General features: G+C 93.8%; 1 protein-coding gene across 1 annotated transcript in view; it reads right to left on the bottom strand.

Moving 5' to 3' along the window:
* Nucleotides 1-8364, bottom strand: part of LOC125438259 (basic proline-rich protein-like) — a gene marked incomplete at its 5' end in the record, with an annotated part of 37273 nt that extends 28909 nt beyond the window's left edge. Inside the window, 2 exons of the mRNA XM_048506581.1 lie at nt 5728-6222; nt 7255-8364. Coding sequence (XP_048362538.1) covers nt 5728-6222; nt 7255-8364 — 1605 coding nt within the window. The remainder of the gene's footprint in view (nt 1-5727; nt 6223-7254) is intronic.
* Nucleotides 8365-12950: the final 4586 nt, after the last annotated feature.

The raw sequence follows: 12950 nt of genomic DNA, 5'->3' as shown, positions 1-12950 counted from the left end.
GGGGGGTGGGGGGGGGGGGGGGTGGGGGGGGGGGGGGGTGGGGGGGGGGGGGGGTGGGGGGGGGGGGGGGTGGGGGGGGGGGGGGGTGGGGGGGGGGGGGGGTGGGGGGGGGGGGGGGTGGGGGGGGGGGGGGGTGGGGGGGGGGGGGGGTGGGGGGGGGGGGGGGTGGGGGGGGGGGGGGGTGGGGGGGGGGGGGGGTGGGGGGGGGGGGGGGTGGGGGGGGGGGGGGGTGGGGGGGGGGGGGGGTGGGGGGGGGGGGGGGTGGGGGGGGGGGGGGGTGGGGGGGGGGGGGGGTGGGGGGGGGGGGGGGTGGGGGGGGGGGGGGGTGGGGGGGGGGGGGGGTGGGGGGGGGGGGGGGTGGGGGGGGGGGGGGGTGGGGGGGGGGGGGGGTGGGGGGGGGGGGGGGTGGGGGGGGGGGGGGGTGGGGGGGGGGGGGGGTGGGGGGGGGGGGGGGTGGGGGGGGGGGGGGGTGGGGGGGGGGGGGGGTGGGGGGGGGGGGGGGTGGGGGGGGGGGGGGGTGGGGGGGGGGGGGGGTGGGGGGGGGGGGGGGTGGGGGGGGGGGGGGGTGGGGGGGGGGGGGGGTGGGGGGGGGGGGGGGTGGGGGGGGGGGGGGGTGGGGGGGGGGGGGGGTGGGGGGGGGGGGGGGTGGGGGGGGGGGGGGGTGGGGGGGGGGGGGGGTGGGGGGGGGGGGGGGTGGGGGGGGGGGGGGGTGGGGGGGGGGGGGGGTGGGGGGGGGGGGGGGTGGGGGGGGGGGGGGGTGGGGGGGGGGGGGGGTGGGGGGGGGGGGGGGTGGGGGGGGGGGGGGGTGGGGGGGGGGGGGGGTGGGGGGGGGGGGGGGTGGGGGGGGGGGGGGGTGGGGGGGGGGGGGGGTGGGGGGGGGGGGGGGTGGGGGGGGGGGGGGGTGGGGGGGGGGGGGGGTGGGGGGGGGGGGGGGTGGGGGGGGGGGGGGGTGGGGGGGGGGGGGGGTGGGGGGGGGGGGGGGTGGGGGGGGGGGGGGGTGGGGGGGGGGGGGGGTGGGGGGGGGGGGGGGTGGGGGGGGGGGGGGGTGGGGGGGGGGGGGGGTGGGGGGGGGGGGGGGTGGGGGGGGGGGGGGGTGGGGGGGGGGGGGGGTGGGGGGGGGGGGGGGTGGGGGGGGGGGGGGGTGGGGGGGGGGGGGGGTGGGGGGGGGGGGGGGTGGGGGGGGGGGGGGGTGGGGGGGGGGGGGGGTGGGGGGGGGGGGGGGTGGGGGGGGGGGGGGGTGGGGGGGGGGGGGGGTGGGGGGGGGGGGGGGTGGGGGGGGGGGGGGGTGGGGGGGGGGGGGGGTGGGGGGGGGGGGGGGTGGGGGGGGGGGGGGGTGGGGGGGGGGGGGGGTGGGGGGGGGGGGGGGTGGGGGGGGGGGGGGGTGGGGGGGGGGGGGGGTGGGGGGGGGGGGGGGTGGGGGGGGGGGGGGGTGGGGGGGGGGGGGGGTGGGGGGGGGGGGGGGTGGGGGGGGGGGGGGGTGGGGGGGGGGGGGGGTGGGGGGGGGGGGGGGTGGGGGGGGGGGGGGGTGGGGGGGGGGGGGGGTGGGGGGGGGGGGGGGTGGGGGGGGGGGGGGGTGGGGGGGGGGGGGGGTGGGGGGGGGGGGGGGTGGGGGGGGGGGGGGGTGGGGGGGGGGGGGGGTGGGGGGGGGGGGGGGTGGGGGGGGGGGGGGGTGGGGGGGGGGGGGGGTGGGGGGGGGGGGGGGTGGGGGGGGGGGGGGGTGGGGGGGGGGGGGGGTGGGGGGGGGGGGGGGTGGGGGGGGGGGGGGGTGGGGGGGGGGGGGGGTGGGGGGGGGGGGGGGTGGGGGGGGGGGGGGGTGGGGGGGGGGGGGGGTGGGGGGGGGGGGGGGTGGGGGGGGGGGGGGGTGGGGGGGGGGGGGGGTGGGGGGGGGGGGGGGTGGGGGGGGGGGGGGGTGGGGGGGGGGGGGGGTGGGGGGGGGGGGGGGTGGGGGGGGGGGGGGGTGGGGGGGGGGGGGGGTGGGGGGGGGGGGGGGTGGGGGGGGGGGGGGGTGGGGGGGGGGGGGGGTGGGGGGGGGGGGGGGTGGGGGGGGGGGGGGGTGGGGGGGGGGGGGGGTGGGGGGGGGGGGGGGTGGGGGGGGGGGGGGGTGGGGGGGGGGGGGGGTGGGGGGGGGGGGGGGTGGGGGGGGGGGGGGGTGGGGGGGGGGGGGGGTGGGGGGGGGGGGGGGTGGGGGGGGGGGGGGGTGGGGGGGGGGGGGGGTGGGGGGGGGGGGGGGTGGGGGGGGGGGGGGGTGGGGGGGGGGGGGGGTGGGGGGGGGGGGGGGTGGGGGGGGGGGGGGGTGGGGGGGGGGGGGGGTGGGGGGGGGGGGGGGTGGGGGGGGGGGGGGGTGGGGGGGGGGGGGGGTGGGGGGGGGGGGGGGTGGGGGGGGGGGGGGGTGGGGGGGGGGGGGGGTGGGGGGGGGGGGGGGTGGGGGGGGGGGGGGGTGGGGGGGGGGGGGGGTGGGGGGGGGGGGGGGTGGGGGGGGGGGGGGGTGGGGGGGGGGGGGGGTGGGGGGGGGGGGGGGTGGGGGGGGGGGGGGGTGGGGGGGGGGGGGGGTGGGGGGGGGGGGGGGTGGGGGGGGGGGGGGGTGGGGGGGGGGGGGGGTGGGGGGGGGGGGGGGTGGGGGGGGGGGGGGGTGGGGGGGGGGGGGGGTGGGGGGGGGGGGGGGTGGGGGGGGGGGGGGGTGGGGGGGGGGGGGGGTGGGGGGGGGGGGGGGTGGGGGGGGGGGGGGGTGGGGGGGGGGGGGGGTGGGGGGGGGGGGGGGTGGGGGGGGGGGGGGGTGGGGGGGGGGGGGGGTGGGGGGGGGGGGGGGTGGGGGGGGGGGGGGGTGGGGGGGGGGGGGGGTGGGGGGGGGGGGGGGTGGGGGGGGGGGGGGGTGGGGGGGGGGGGGGGTGGGGGGGGGGGGGGGTGGGGGGGGGGGGGGGTGGGGGGGGGGGGGGGTGGGGGGGGGGGGGGGTGGGGGGGGGGGGGGGTGGGGGGGGGGGGGGGTGGGGGGGGGGGGGGGTGGGGGGGGGGGGGGGTGGGGGGGGGGGGGGGTGGGGGGGGGGGGGGGTGGGGGGGGGGGGGGGTGGGGGGGGGGGGGGGTGGGGGGGGGGGGGGGTGGGGGGGGGGGGGGGTGGGGGGGGGGGGGGGTGGGGGGGGGGGGGGGTGGGGGGGGGGGGGGGTGGGGGGGGGGGGGGGTGGGGGGGGGGGGGGGTGGGGGGGGGGGGGGGTGGGGGGGGGGGGGGGTGGGGGGGGGGGGGGGTGGGGGGGGGGGGGGGTGGGGGGGGGGGGGGGTGGGGGGGGGGGGGGGTGGGGGGGGGGGGGGGTGGGGGGGGGGGGGGGTGGGGGGGGGGGGGGGTGGGGGGGGGGGGGGGTGGGGGGGGGGGGGGGTGGGGGGGGGGGGGGGTGGGGGGGGGGGGGGGTGGGGGGGGGGGGGGGTGGGGGGGGGGGGGGGTGGGGGGGGGGGGGGGTGGGGGGGGGGGGGGGTGGGGGGGGGGGGGGGTGGGGGGGGGGGGGGGTGGGGGGGGGGGGGGGTGGGGGGGGGGGGGGGTGGGGGGGGGGGGGGGTGGGGGGGGGGGGGGGTGGGGGGGGGGGGGGGTGGGGGGGGGGGGGGGTGGGGGGGGGGGGGGGTGGGGGGGGGGGGGGGTGGGGGGGGGGGGGGGTGGGGGGGGGGGGGGGTGGGGGGGGGGGGGGGTGGGGGGGGGGGGGGGTGGGGGGGGGGGGGGGTGGGGGGGGGGGGGGGTGGGGGGGGGGGGGGGTGGGGGGGGGGGGGGGTGGGGGGGGGGGGGGGTGGGGGGGGGGGGGGGTGGGGGGGGGGGGGGGTGGGGGGGGGGGGGGGTGGGGGGGGGGGGGGGTGGGGGGGGGGGGGGGTGGGGGGGGGGGGGGGTGGGGGGGGGGGGGGGTGGGGGGGGGGGGGGGTGGGGGGGGGGGGGGGTGGGGGGGGGGGGGGGTGGGGGGGGGGGGGGGTGGGGGGGGGGGGGGGTGGGGGGGGGGGGGGGTGGGGGGGGGGGGGGGTGGGGGGGGGGGGGGGTGGGGGGGGGGGGGGGTGGGGGGGGGGGGGGGTGGGGGGGGGGGGGGGTGGGGGGGGGGGGGGGTGGGGGGGGGGGGGGGTGGGGGGGGGGGGGGGTGGGGGGGGGGGGGGGTGGGGGGGGGGGGGGGTGGGGGGGGGGGGGGGTGGGGGGGGGGGGGGGTGGGGGGGGGGGGGGGTGGGGGGGGGGGGGGGTGGGGGGGGGGGGGGGTGGGGGGGGGGGGGGGTGGGGGGGGGGGGGGGTGGGGGGGGGGGGGGGTGGGGGGGGGGGGGGGTGGGGGGGGGGGGGGGTGGGGGGGGGGGGGGGTGGGGGGGGGGGGGGGTGGGGGGGGGGGGGGGTGGGGGGGGGGGGGGGTGGGGGGGGGGGGGGGTGGGGGGGGGGGGGGGTGGGGGGGGGGGGGGGTGGGGGGGGGGGGGGGTGGGGGGGGGGGGGGGTGGGGGGGGGGGGGGGTGGGGGGGGGGGGGGGTGGGGGGGGGGGGGGGTGGGGGGGGGGGGGGGTGGGGGGGGGGGGGGGTGGGGGGGGGGGGGGGTGGGGGGGGGGGGGGGTGGGGGGGGGGGGGGGTGGGGGGGGGGGGGGGTGGGGGGGGGGGGGGGTGGGGGGGGGGGGGGGTGGGGGGGGGGGGGGGTGGGGGGGGGGGGGGGTGGGGGGGGGGGGGGGTGGGGGGGGGGGGGGGTGGGGGGGGGGGGGGGTGGGGGGGGGGGGGGGTGGGGGGGGGGGGGGGTGGGGGGGGGGGGGGGTGGGGGGGGGGGGGGGTGGGGGGGGGGGGGGGTGGGGGGGGGGGGGGGTGGGGGGGGGGGGGGGTGGGGGGGGGGGGGGGTGGGGGGGGGGGGGGGTGGGGGGGGGGGGGGGTGGGGGGGGGGGGGGGTGGGGGGGGGGGGGGGTGGGGGGGGGGGGGGGTGGGGGGGGGGGGGGGTGGGGGGGGGGGGGGGTGGGGGGGGGGGGGGGTGGGGGGGGGGGGGGGTGGGGGGGGGGGGGGGTGGGGGGGGGGGGGGGTGGGGGGGGGGGGGGGTGGGGGGGGGGGGGGGTGGGGGGGGGGGGGGGTGGGGGGGGGGGGGGGTGGGGGGGGGGGGGGGTGGGGGGGGGGGGGGGTGGGGGGGGGGGGGGGTGGGGGGGGGGGGGGGTGGGGGGGGGGGGGGGTGGGGGGGGGGGGGGGTGGGGGGGGGGGGGGGTGGGGGGGGGGGGGGGTGGGGGGGGGGGGGGGTGGGGGGGGGGGGGGGTGGGGGGGGGGGGGGGTGGGGGGGGGGGGGGGTGGGGGGGGGGGGGGGTGGGGGGGGGGGGGGGTGGGGGGGGGGGGGGGTGGGGGGGGGGGGGGGTGGGGGGGGGGGGGGGTGGGGGGGGGGGGGGGTGGGGGGGGGGGGGGGTGGGGGGGGGGGGGGGTGGGGGGGGGGGGGGGTGGGGGGGGGGGGGGGTGGGGGGGGGGGGGGGTGGGGGGGGGGGGGGGTGGGGGGGGGGGGGGGTGGGGGGGGGGGGGGGTGGGGGGGGGGGGGGGTGGGGGGGGGGGGGGGTGGGGGGGGGGGGGGGTGGGGGGGGGGGGGGGTGGGGGGGGGGGGGGGTGGGGGGGGGGGGGGGTGGGGGGGGGGGGGGGTGGGGGGGGGGGGGGGTGGGGGGGGGGGGGGGTGGGGGGGGGGGGGGGTGGGGGGGGGGGGGGGTGGGGGGGGGGGGGGGTGGGGGGGGGGGGGGGTGGGGGGGGGGGGGGGTGGGGGGGGGGGGGGGTGGGGGGGGGGGGGGGTGGGGGGGGGGGGGGGTGGGGGGGGGGGGGGGTGGGGGGGGGGGGGGGTGGGGGGGGGGGGGGGTGGGGGGGGGGGGGGGTGGGGGGGGGGGGGGGTGGGGGGGGGGGGGGGTGGGGGGGGGGGGGGGTGGGGGGGGGGGGGGGTGGGGGGGGGGGGGGGTGGGGGGGGGGGGGGGTGGGGGGGGGGGGGGGTGGGGGGGGGGGGGGGTGGGGGGGGGGGGGGGTGGGGGGGGGGGGGGGTGGGGGGGGGGGGGGGTGGGGGGGGGGGGGGGTGGGGGGGGGGGGGGGTGGGGGGGGGGGGGGGTGGGGGGGGGGGGGGGTGGGGGGGGGGGGGGGTGGGGGGGGGGGGGGGTGGGGGGGGGGGGGGGTGGGGGGGGGGGGGGGTGGGGGGGGGGGGGGGTGGGGGGGGGGGGGGGTGGGGGGGGGGGGGGGTGGGGGGGGGGGGGGGTGGGGGGGGGGGGGGGTGGGGGGGGGGGGGGGTGGGGGGGGGGGGGGGTGGGGGGGGGGGGGGGTGGGGGGGGGGGGGGGTGGGGGGGGGGGGGGGTGGGGGGGGGGGGGGGTGGGGGGGGGGGGGGGTGGGGGGGGGGGGGGGTGGGGGGGGGGGGGGGTGGGGGGGGGGGGGGGTGGGGGGGGGGGGGGGTGGGGGGGGGGGGGGGTGGGGGGGGGGGGGGGTGGGGGGGGGGGGGGGTGGGGGGGGGGGGGGGTGGGGGGGGGGGGGGGTGGGGGGGGGGGGGGGTGGGGGGGGGGGGGGGTGGGGGGGGGGGGGGGTGGGGGGGGGGGGGGGTGGGGGGGGGGGGGGGTGGGGGGGGGGGGGGGTGGGGGGGGGGGGGGGTGGGGGGGGGGGGGGGTGGGGGGGGGGGGGGGTGGGGGGGGGGGGGGGTGGGGGGGGGGGGGGGTGGGGGGGGGGGGGGGTGGGGGGGGGGGGGGGTGGGGGGGGGGGGGGGTGGGGGGGGGGGGGGGTGGGGGGGGGGGGGGGTGGGGGGGGGGGGGGGTGGGGGGGGGGGGGGGTGGGGGGGGGGGGGGGTGGGGGGGGGGGGGGGTGGGGGGGGGGGGGGGTGGGGGGGGGGGGGGGTGGGGGGGGGGGGGGGTGGGGGGGGGGGGGGGTGGGGGGGGGGGGGGGTGGGGGGGGGGGGGGGTGGGGGGGGGGGGGGGTGGGGGGGGGGGGGGGTGGGGGGGGGGGGGGGTGGGGGGGGGGGGGGGTGGGGGGGGGGGGGGGTGGGGGGGGGGGGGGGTGGGGGGGGGGGGGGGTGGGGGGGGGGGGGGGTGGGGGGGGGGGGGGGTGGGGGGGGGGGGGGGTGGGGGGGGGGGGGGGTGGGGGGGGGGGGGGGTGGGGGGGGGGGGGGGTGGGGGGGGGGGGGGGTGGGGGGGGGGGGGGGTGGGGGGGGGGGGGGGTGGGGGGGGGGGGGGGTGGGGGGGGGGGGGGGTGGGGGGGGGGGGGGGTGGGGGGGGGGGGGGGTGGGGGGGGGGGGGGGTGGGGGGGGGGGGGGGTGGGGGGGGGGGGGGGTGGGGGGGGGGGGGGGTGGGGGGGGGGGGGGGTGGGGGGGGGGGGGGGTGGGGGGGGGGGGGGGTGGGGGGGGGGGGGGGTGGGGGGGGGGGGGGGTGGGGGGGGGGGGGGGTGGGGGGGGGGGGGGGTGGGGGGGGGGGGGGGTGGGGGGGGGGGGGGGTGGGGGGGGGGGGGGGTGGGGGGGGGGGGGGGTGGGGGGGGGGGGGGGTGGGGGGGGGGGGGGGTGGGGGGGGGGGGGGGTGGGGGGGGGGGGGGGTGGGGGGGGGGGGGGGTGGGGGGGGGGGGGGGTGGGGGGGGGGGGGGGTGGGGGGGGGGGGGGGTGGGGGGGGGGGGGGGTGGGGGGGGGGGGGGGTGGGGGGGGGGGGGGGTGGGGGGGGGGGGGGGTGGGGGGGGGGGGGGGTGGGGGGGGGGGGGGGTGGGGGGGGGGGGGGGTGGGGGGGGGGGGGGGTGGGGGGGGGGGGGGGTGGGGGGGGGGGGGGGTGGGGGGGGGGGGGGGTGGGGGGGGGGGGGGGTGGGGGGGGGGGGGGGTGGGGGGGGGGGGGGGTGGGGGGGGGGGGGGGTGGGGGGGGGGGGGGGTGGGGGGGGGGGGGGGTGGGGGGGGGGGGGGGTGGGGGGGGGGGGGGGTGGGGGGGGGGGGGGGTGGGGGGGGGGGGGGGTGGGGGGGGGGGGGGGTGGGGGGGGGGGGGGGTGGGGGGGGGGGGGGGTGGGGGGGGGGGGGGGTGGGGGGGGGGGGGGGTGGGGGGGGGGGGGGGTGGGGGGGGGGGGGGGTGGGGGGGGGGGGGGGTGGGGGGGGGGGGGGGTGGGGGGGGGGGGGGGTGGGGGGGGGGGGGGGTGGGGGGGGGGGGGGGTGGGGGGGGGGGGGGGTGGGGGGGGGGGGGGGTGGGGGGGGGGGGGGGTGGGGGGGGGGGGGGGTGGGGGGGGGGGGGGGTGGGGGGGGGGGGGGGTGGGGGGGGGGGGGGGTGGGGGGGGGGGGGGGTGGGGGGGGGGGGGGGTGGGGGGGGGGGGGGGTGGGGGGGGGGGGGGGTGGGGGGGGGGGGGGGTGGGGGGGGGGGGGGGTGGGGGGGGGGGGGGGTGGGGGGGGGGGGGGGTGGGGGGGGGGGGGGGTGGGGGGGGGGGGGGGTGGGGGGGGGGGGGGGTGGGGGGGGGGGGGGGTGGGGGGGGGGGGGGGTGGGGGGGGGGGGGGGTGGGGGGGGGGGGGGGTGGGGGGGGGGGGGGGTGGGGGGGGGGGGGGGTGGGGGGGGGGGGGGGTGGGGGGGGGGGGGGGTGGGGGGGGGGGGGGGTGGGGGGGGGGGGGGGTGGGGGGGGGGGGGGGTGGGGGGGGGGGGGGGTGGGGGGGGGGGGGGGTGGGGGGGGGGGGGGGTGGGGGGGGGGGGGGGTGGGGGGGGGGGGGGGTGGGGGGGGGGGGGGGTGGGGGGGGGGGGGGGTGGGGGGGGGGGGGGGTGGGGGGGGGGGGGGGTGGGGGGGGGGGGGGGTGGGGGGGGGGGGGGGTGGGGGGGGGGGGGGGTGGGGGGGGGGGGGGGTGGGGGGGGGGGGGGGTGGGGGGGGGGGGGGGTGGGGGGGGGGGGGGGTGGGGGGGGGGGGGGGTGGGGGGGGGGGGGGGTGGGGGGGGGGGGGGGTGGGGGGGGGGGGGGGTGGGGGGGGGGGGGGGTGGGGGGGGGGGGGGGTGGGGGGGGGGGGGGGTGGGGGGGGGGGGGGGTGGGGGGGGGGGGGGGTGGGGGGGGGGGGGGGTGGGGGGGGGGGGGGGTGGGGGGGGGGGGGGGTGGGGGGGGGGGGGGGTGGGGGGGGGGGGGGGTGGGGGGGGGGGGGGGTGGGGGGGGGGGGGGGTGGGGGGGGGGGGGGGTGGGGGGGGGGGGGGGTGGGGGGGGGGGGGGGTGGGGGGGGGGGGGGGTGGGGGGGGGGGGGGGTGGGGGGGGGGGGGGGTGGGGGGGGGGGGGGGTGGGGGGGGGGGGGGGTGGGGGGGGGGGGGGGTGGGGGGGGGGGGGGGTGGGGGGGGGGGGGGGTGGGGGGGGGGGGGGGTGGGGGGGGGGGGGGGTGGGGGGGGGGGGGGGTGGGGGGGGGGGGGGGTGGGGGGGGGGGGGGGTGGGGGGGGGGGGGGGTGGGGGGGGGGGGGGGTGGGGGGGGGGGGGGGTGGGGGGGGGGGGGGGTGGGGGGGGGGGGGGGTGGGGGGGGGGGGGGGTGGGGGGGGGGGGGGGTGGGGGGGGGGGGGGGTGGGGGGGGGGGGGGGTGGGGGGGGGGGGGGGTGGGGGGGGGGGGGGGTGGGGGGGGGGGGGGGTGGGGGGGGGGGGGGGTGGGGGGGGGGGGGGGTGGGGGGGGGGGGGGGTGGGGGGGGGGGGGGGTGGGGGGGGGGGGGGGTGGGGGGGGGGGGGGGTGGGGGGGGGGGGGGGTGGGGGGGGGGGGGGGTGGGGGGGGGGGGGGGTGGGGGGGGGGGGGGGTGGGGGGGGGGGGGGGTGGGGGGGGGGGGGGGTGGGGGGGGGGGGGGGTGGGGGGGGGGGGGGGTGGGGGGGGGGGGGGGTGGGGGGGGGGGGGGGTGGGGGGGGGGGGGGGTGGGGGGGGGGGGGGGTGGGGGGGGGGGGGGGTGGGGGGGGGGGGGGGTGGGGGGGGGGGGGGGTGGGGGGGGGGGGGGGTGGGGGGGGGGGGGGGTGGGGGGGGGGGGGGGTGGGGGGGGGGGGGGGTGGGGGGGGGGGGGGGTGGGGGGGGGGGGGGGTGGGGGGGGGGGGGGGTGGGGGGGGGGGGGGGTGGGGGGGGGGGGGGGTGGGGGGGGGGGGGGGTGGGGGGGGGGGGGGGTGGGGGGGGGGGGGGGTGGGGGGGGGGGGGGGTGGGGGGGGGGGGGGGTGGGGGGGGGGGGGGGTGGGGGGGGGGGGGGGTGGGGGGGGGGGGGGGTGGGGGGGGGGGGGGGTGGGGGGGGGGGGGGGTGGGGGGGGGGGGGGGTGGGGGGGGGGGGGGGTGGGGGGGGGGGGGGGTGGGGGGGGGGGGGGGTGGGGGGGGGGGGGGGTGGGGGGGGGGGGGGGTGGGGGGGGGGGGGGGTGGGGGGGGGGGGGGGTGGGGGGGGGGGGGGGTGGGGGGGGGGGGGGGTGGGGGGGGGGGGGGGTGGGGGGGGGGGGGGGTGGGGGGGGGGGGGGGTGGGGGGGGGGGGGGGTGGGGGGGGGGGGGGGTGGGGGGGGGGGGGGGTGGGGGGGGGGGGGGGTGGGGGGGGGGGGGGGTGGGGGGGGGGGGGGGTGGGGGGGGGGGGGGGTGGGGGGGGGGGGGGGTGGGGGGGGGGGGGGGTGGGGGGGGGGGGGGGTGGGGGGGGGGGGGGGTGGGGGGGGGGGGGGGTGGGGGGGGGGGGGGGTGGGGGGGGGGGGGGGTGGGGGGGGGGGGGGGTGGGGGGGGGGGGGGGTGGGGGGGGGGGGGGGTGGGGGGGGGGGGGGGTGGGGGGGGGGGGGGGTGGGGGGGGGGGGGGGTGGGGGGGGGGGGGGGTGGGGGGGGGGGGGGGTGGGGGGGGGGGGGGGTGGGGGGGGGGGGGGGTGGGGGGGGGGGGGGGTGGGGGGGGGGGGGGGTGGGGGGGGGGGGGGGTGGGGGGGGGGGGGGGTGGGGGGGGGGGGGGGTGGGGGGGGGGGGGGGTGGGGGGGGGGGGGGGTGGGGGGGGGGGGGGGTGGGGGGGGGGGGGGGTGGGGGGGGGGGGGGGTGGGGGGGGGGGGGGGTGGGGGGGGGGGGGGGTGGGGGGGGGGGGGGGTGGGGGGGGGGGGGGGTGGGGGGGGGGGGGGGTGGGGGGGGGGGGGGGTGGGGGGGGGGGGGGGTGGGGGGGGGGGGGGGTGGGGGGGGGGGGGGGTGGGGGGGGGGGGGGGTGGGGGGGGGGGGGGGTGGGGGGGGGGGGGGGTGGGGGGGGGGGGGGGTGGGGGGGGGGGGGGGTGGGGGGGGGGGGGGGTGGGGGGGGGGGGGGGTGGGGGGGGGGGGGGGTGGGGGGGGGGGGGGGTGGGGGGGGGGGGGGGTGGGGGGGGGGGGGGGTGGGGGGGGGGGGGGGTGGGGGGGGGGGGGGGTGGGGGGGGGGGGGGGTGGGGGGGGGGGGGGGTGGGGGGGGGGGGGGGTGGGGGGGGGGGGGGGTGGGGGGGGGGGGGGGTGGGGGGGGGGGGGGGTGGGGGGGGGGGGGGGTGGGGGGGGGGGGGGGTGGGGGGGGGGGGGGGTGGGGGGGGGGGGGGGTGGGGGGGGGGGGGGGTGGGGGGGGGGGGGGGTGGGGGGGGGGGGGGGTGGGGGGGGGGGGGGGTGGGGGGGGGGGGGGGTGGGGGGGGGGGGGGGTGGGGGGGGGGGGGGGTGGGGGGGGGGGGGGGTGGGGGGGGGGGGGGGTGGGGGGGGGGGGGGGTGGGGGGGGGGGGGGGTGGGGGGGGGGGGGGGTGGGGGGGGGGGGGGGTGGGGGGGGGGGGGGGTGGGGGGGGGGGGGGGTGGGGGGGGGGGGGGGTGGGGGGGGGGGGGGGTGGGGGGGGGGGGGGGTGGGGGGGGGGGGGGGTGGGGGGGGGGGGGGGTGGGGGGGGGGGGGGGTGGGGGGGGGGGGGGGTGGGGGGGGGGGGGGGTGGGGGGGGGGGGGGGTGGGGGGGGGGGGGGGTGGGGGGGGGGGGGGGTGGGGGGGGGGGGGGGTGGGGGGGGGGGGGGGTGGGGGGGGGGGGGGGTGGGGGGGGGGGGGGGTGGGGGGGGGGGGGGGTGGGGGGGGGGGGGGGTGGGGGGGGGGGGGGGTGGGGGGGGGGGGGGGTGGGGGGGGGGGGGGGTGGGGGGGGGGGGGGGTGGGGGGGGGGGGGGGTGGGGGGGGGGGGGGGTGGGGGGGGGGGGGGGTGGGGGGGGGGGGGGGTGGGGGGGGGGGGGGGTGGGGGGGGGGGGGGGTGGGGGGGGGGGGGGGTGGGGGGGGGGGGGGGTGGGGGGGGGGGGGGGTGGGGGGGGGGGGGGGTGGGGGGGGGGGGGGGTGGGGGGGGGGGGGGGTGGGGGGGGGGGGGGGTGGGGGGGGGGGGGGGTGGGGGGGGGGGGGGGTGGGGGGGGGGGGGGGTGGGGGGGGGGGGGGGTGGGGGGGGGGGGGGGTGGGGGGGGGGGGGGGTGGGGGGGGGGGGGGGTGGGGGGGGGGGGGGGTGGGGGGGGGGGGGGGTGGGGGGGGGGGGGGGTGGGGGGGGGGGGGGGTGGGGGGGGGGGGGGGTGGGGGGGGGGGGGGGTGGGGGGGGGGGGGGGTGGGGGGGGGGGGGGGTGGGGGGGGGGGGGGGTGGGGGGGGGGGGGGGTGGGGGGGGGGGGGGGTGGGGGGGGGGGGGGGTGGGGGGGGGGGGGGGTGGGGGGGGGGGGGGGTGGGGGGGGGGGGGGGTGGGGGGGGGGGGGGGTGGGGGGGGGGGGGGGTGGGGGGGGGGGGGGGTGGGGGGGGGGGGGGGTGGGGGGGGGGGGGGGTGGGGGGGGGGGGGGGTGGGGGGGGGGGGGGGTGGGGGGGGGGGGGGGTGGGGGGGGGGGGGGGTGGGGGGGGGGGGGGGTGGGGGGGGGGGGGGGTGGGGGGGGGGGGGGGTGGGGGGGGGGGGGGGTGGGGGGGGGGGGGGGTGGGGGGGGGGGGGGGTGGGGGGGGGGGGGGGTGGGGGGGGGGGGGGGTGGGGGGGGGGGGGGGTGGGGGGGGGGGGGGGTGGGGGGGGGGGGGGGTGGGGGGGGGGGGGGGTGGGGGGGGGGGGGGGTGGGGGGGGGGGGGGGTGGGGGGGGGGGGGGGTGGGGGGGGGGGGGGG

The sequence above is a fragment of the Sphaerodactylus townsendi genome, linkage group LG01, assembly GCF_021028975.2.
Source record: "Sphaerodactylus townsendi isolate TG3544 linkage group LG01, MPM_Stown_v2.3, whole genome shotgun sequence".
Taxonomy (NCBI): Eukaryota; Metazoa; Chordata; class Lepidosauria; order Squamata; family Sphaerodactylidae; genus Sphaerodactylus; species Sphaerodactylus townsendi.
The sequence above is the reverse complement of the archived record's forward strand: the minus strand, read 5'-3'. Positions and strand labels throughout refer to the sequence as shown.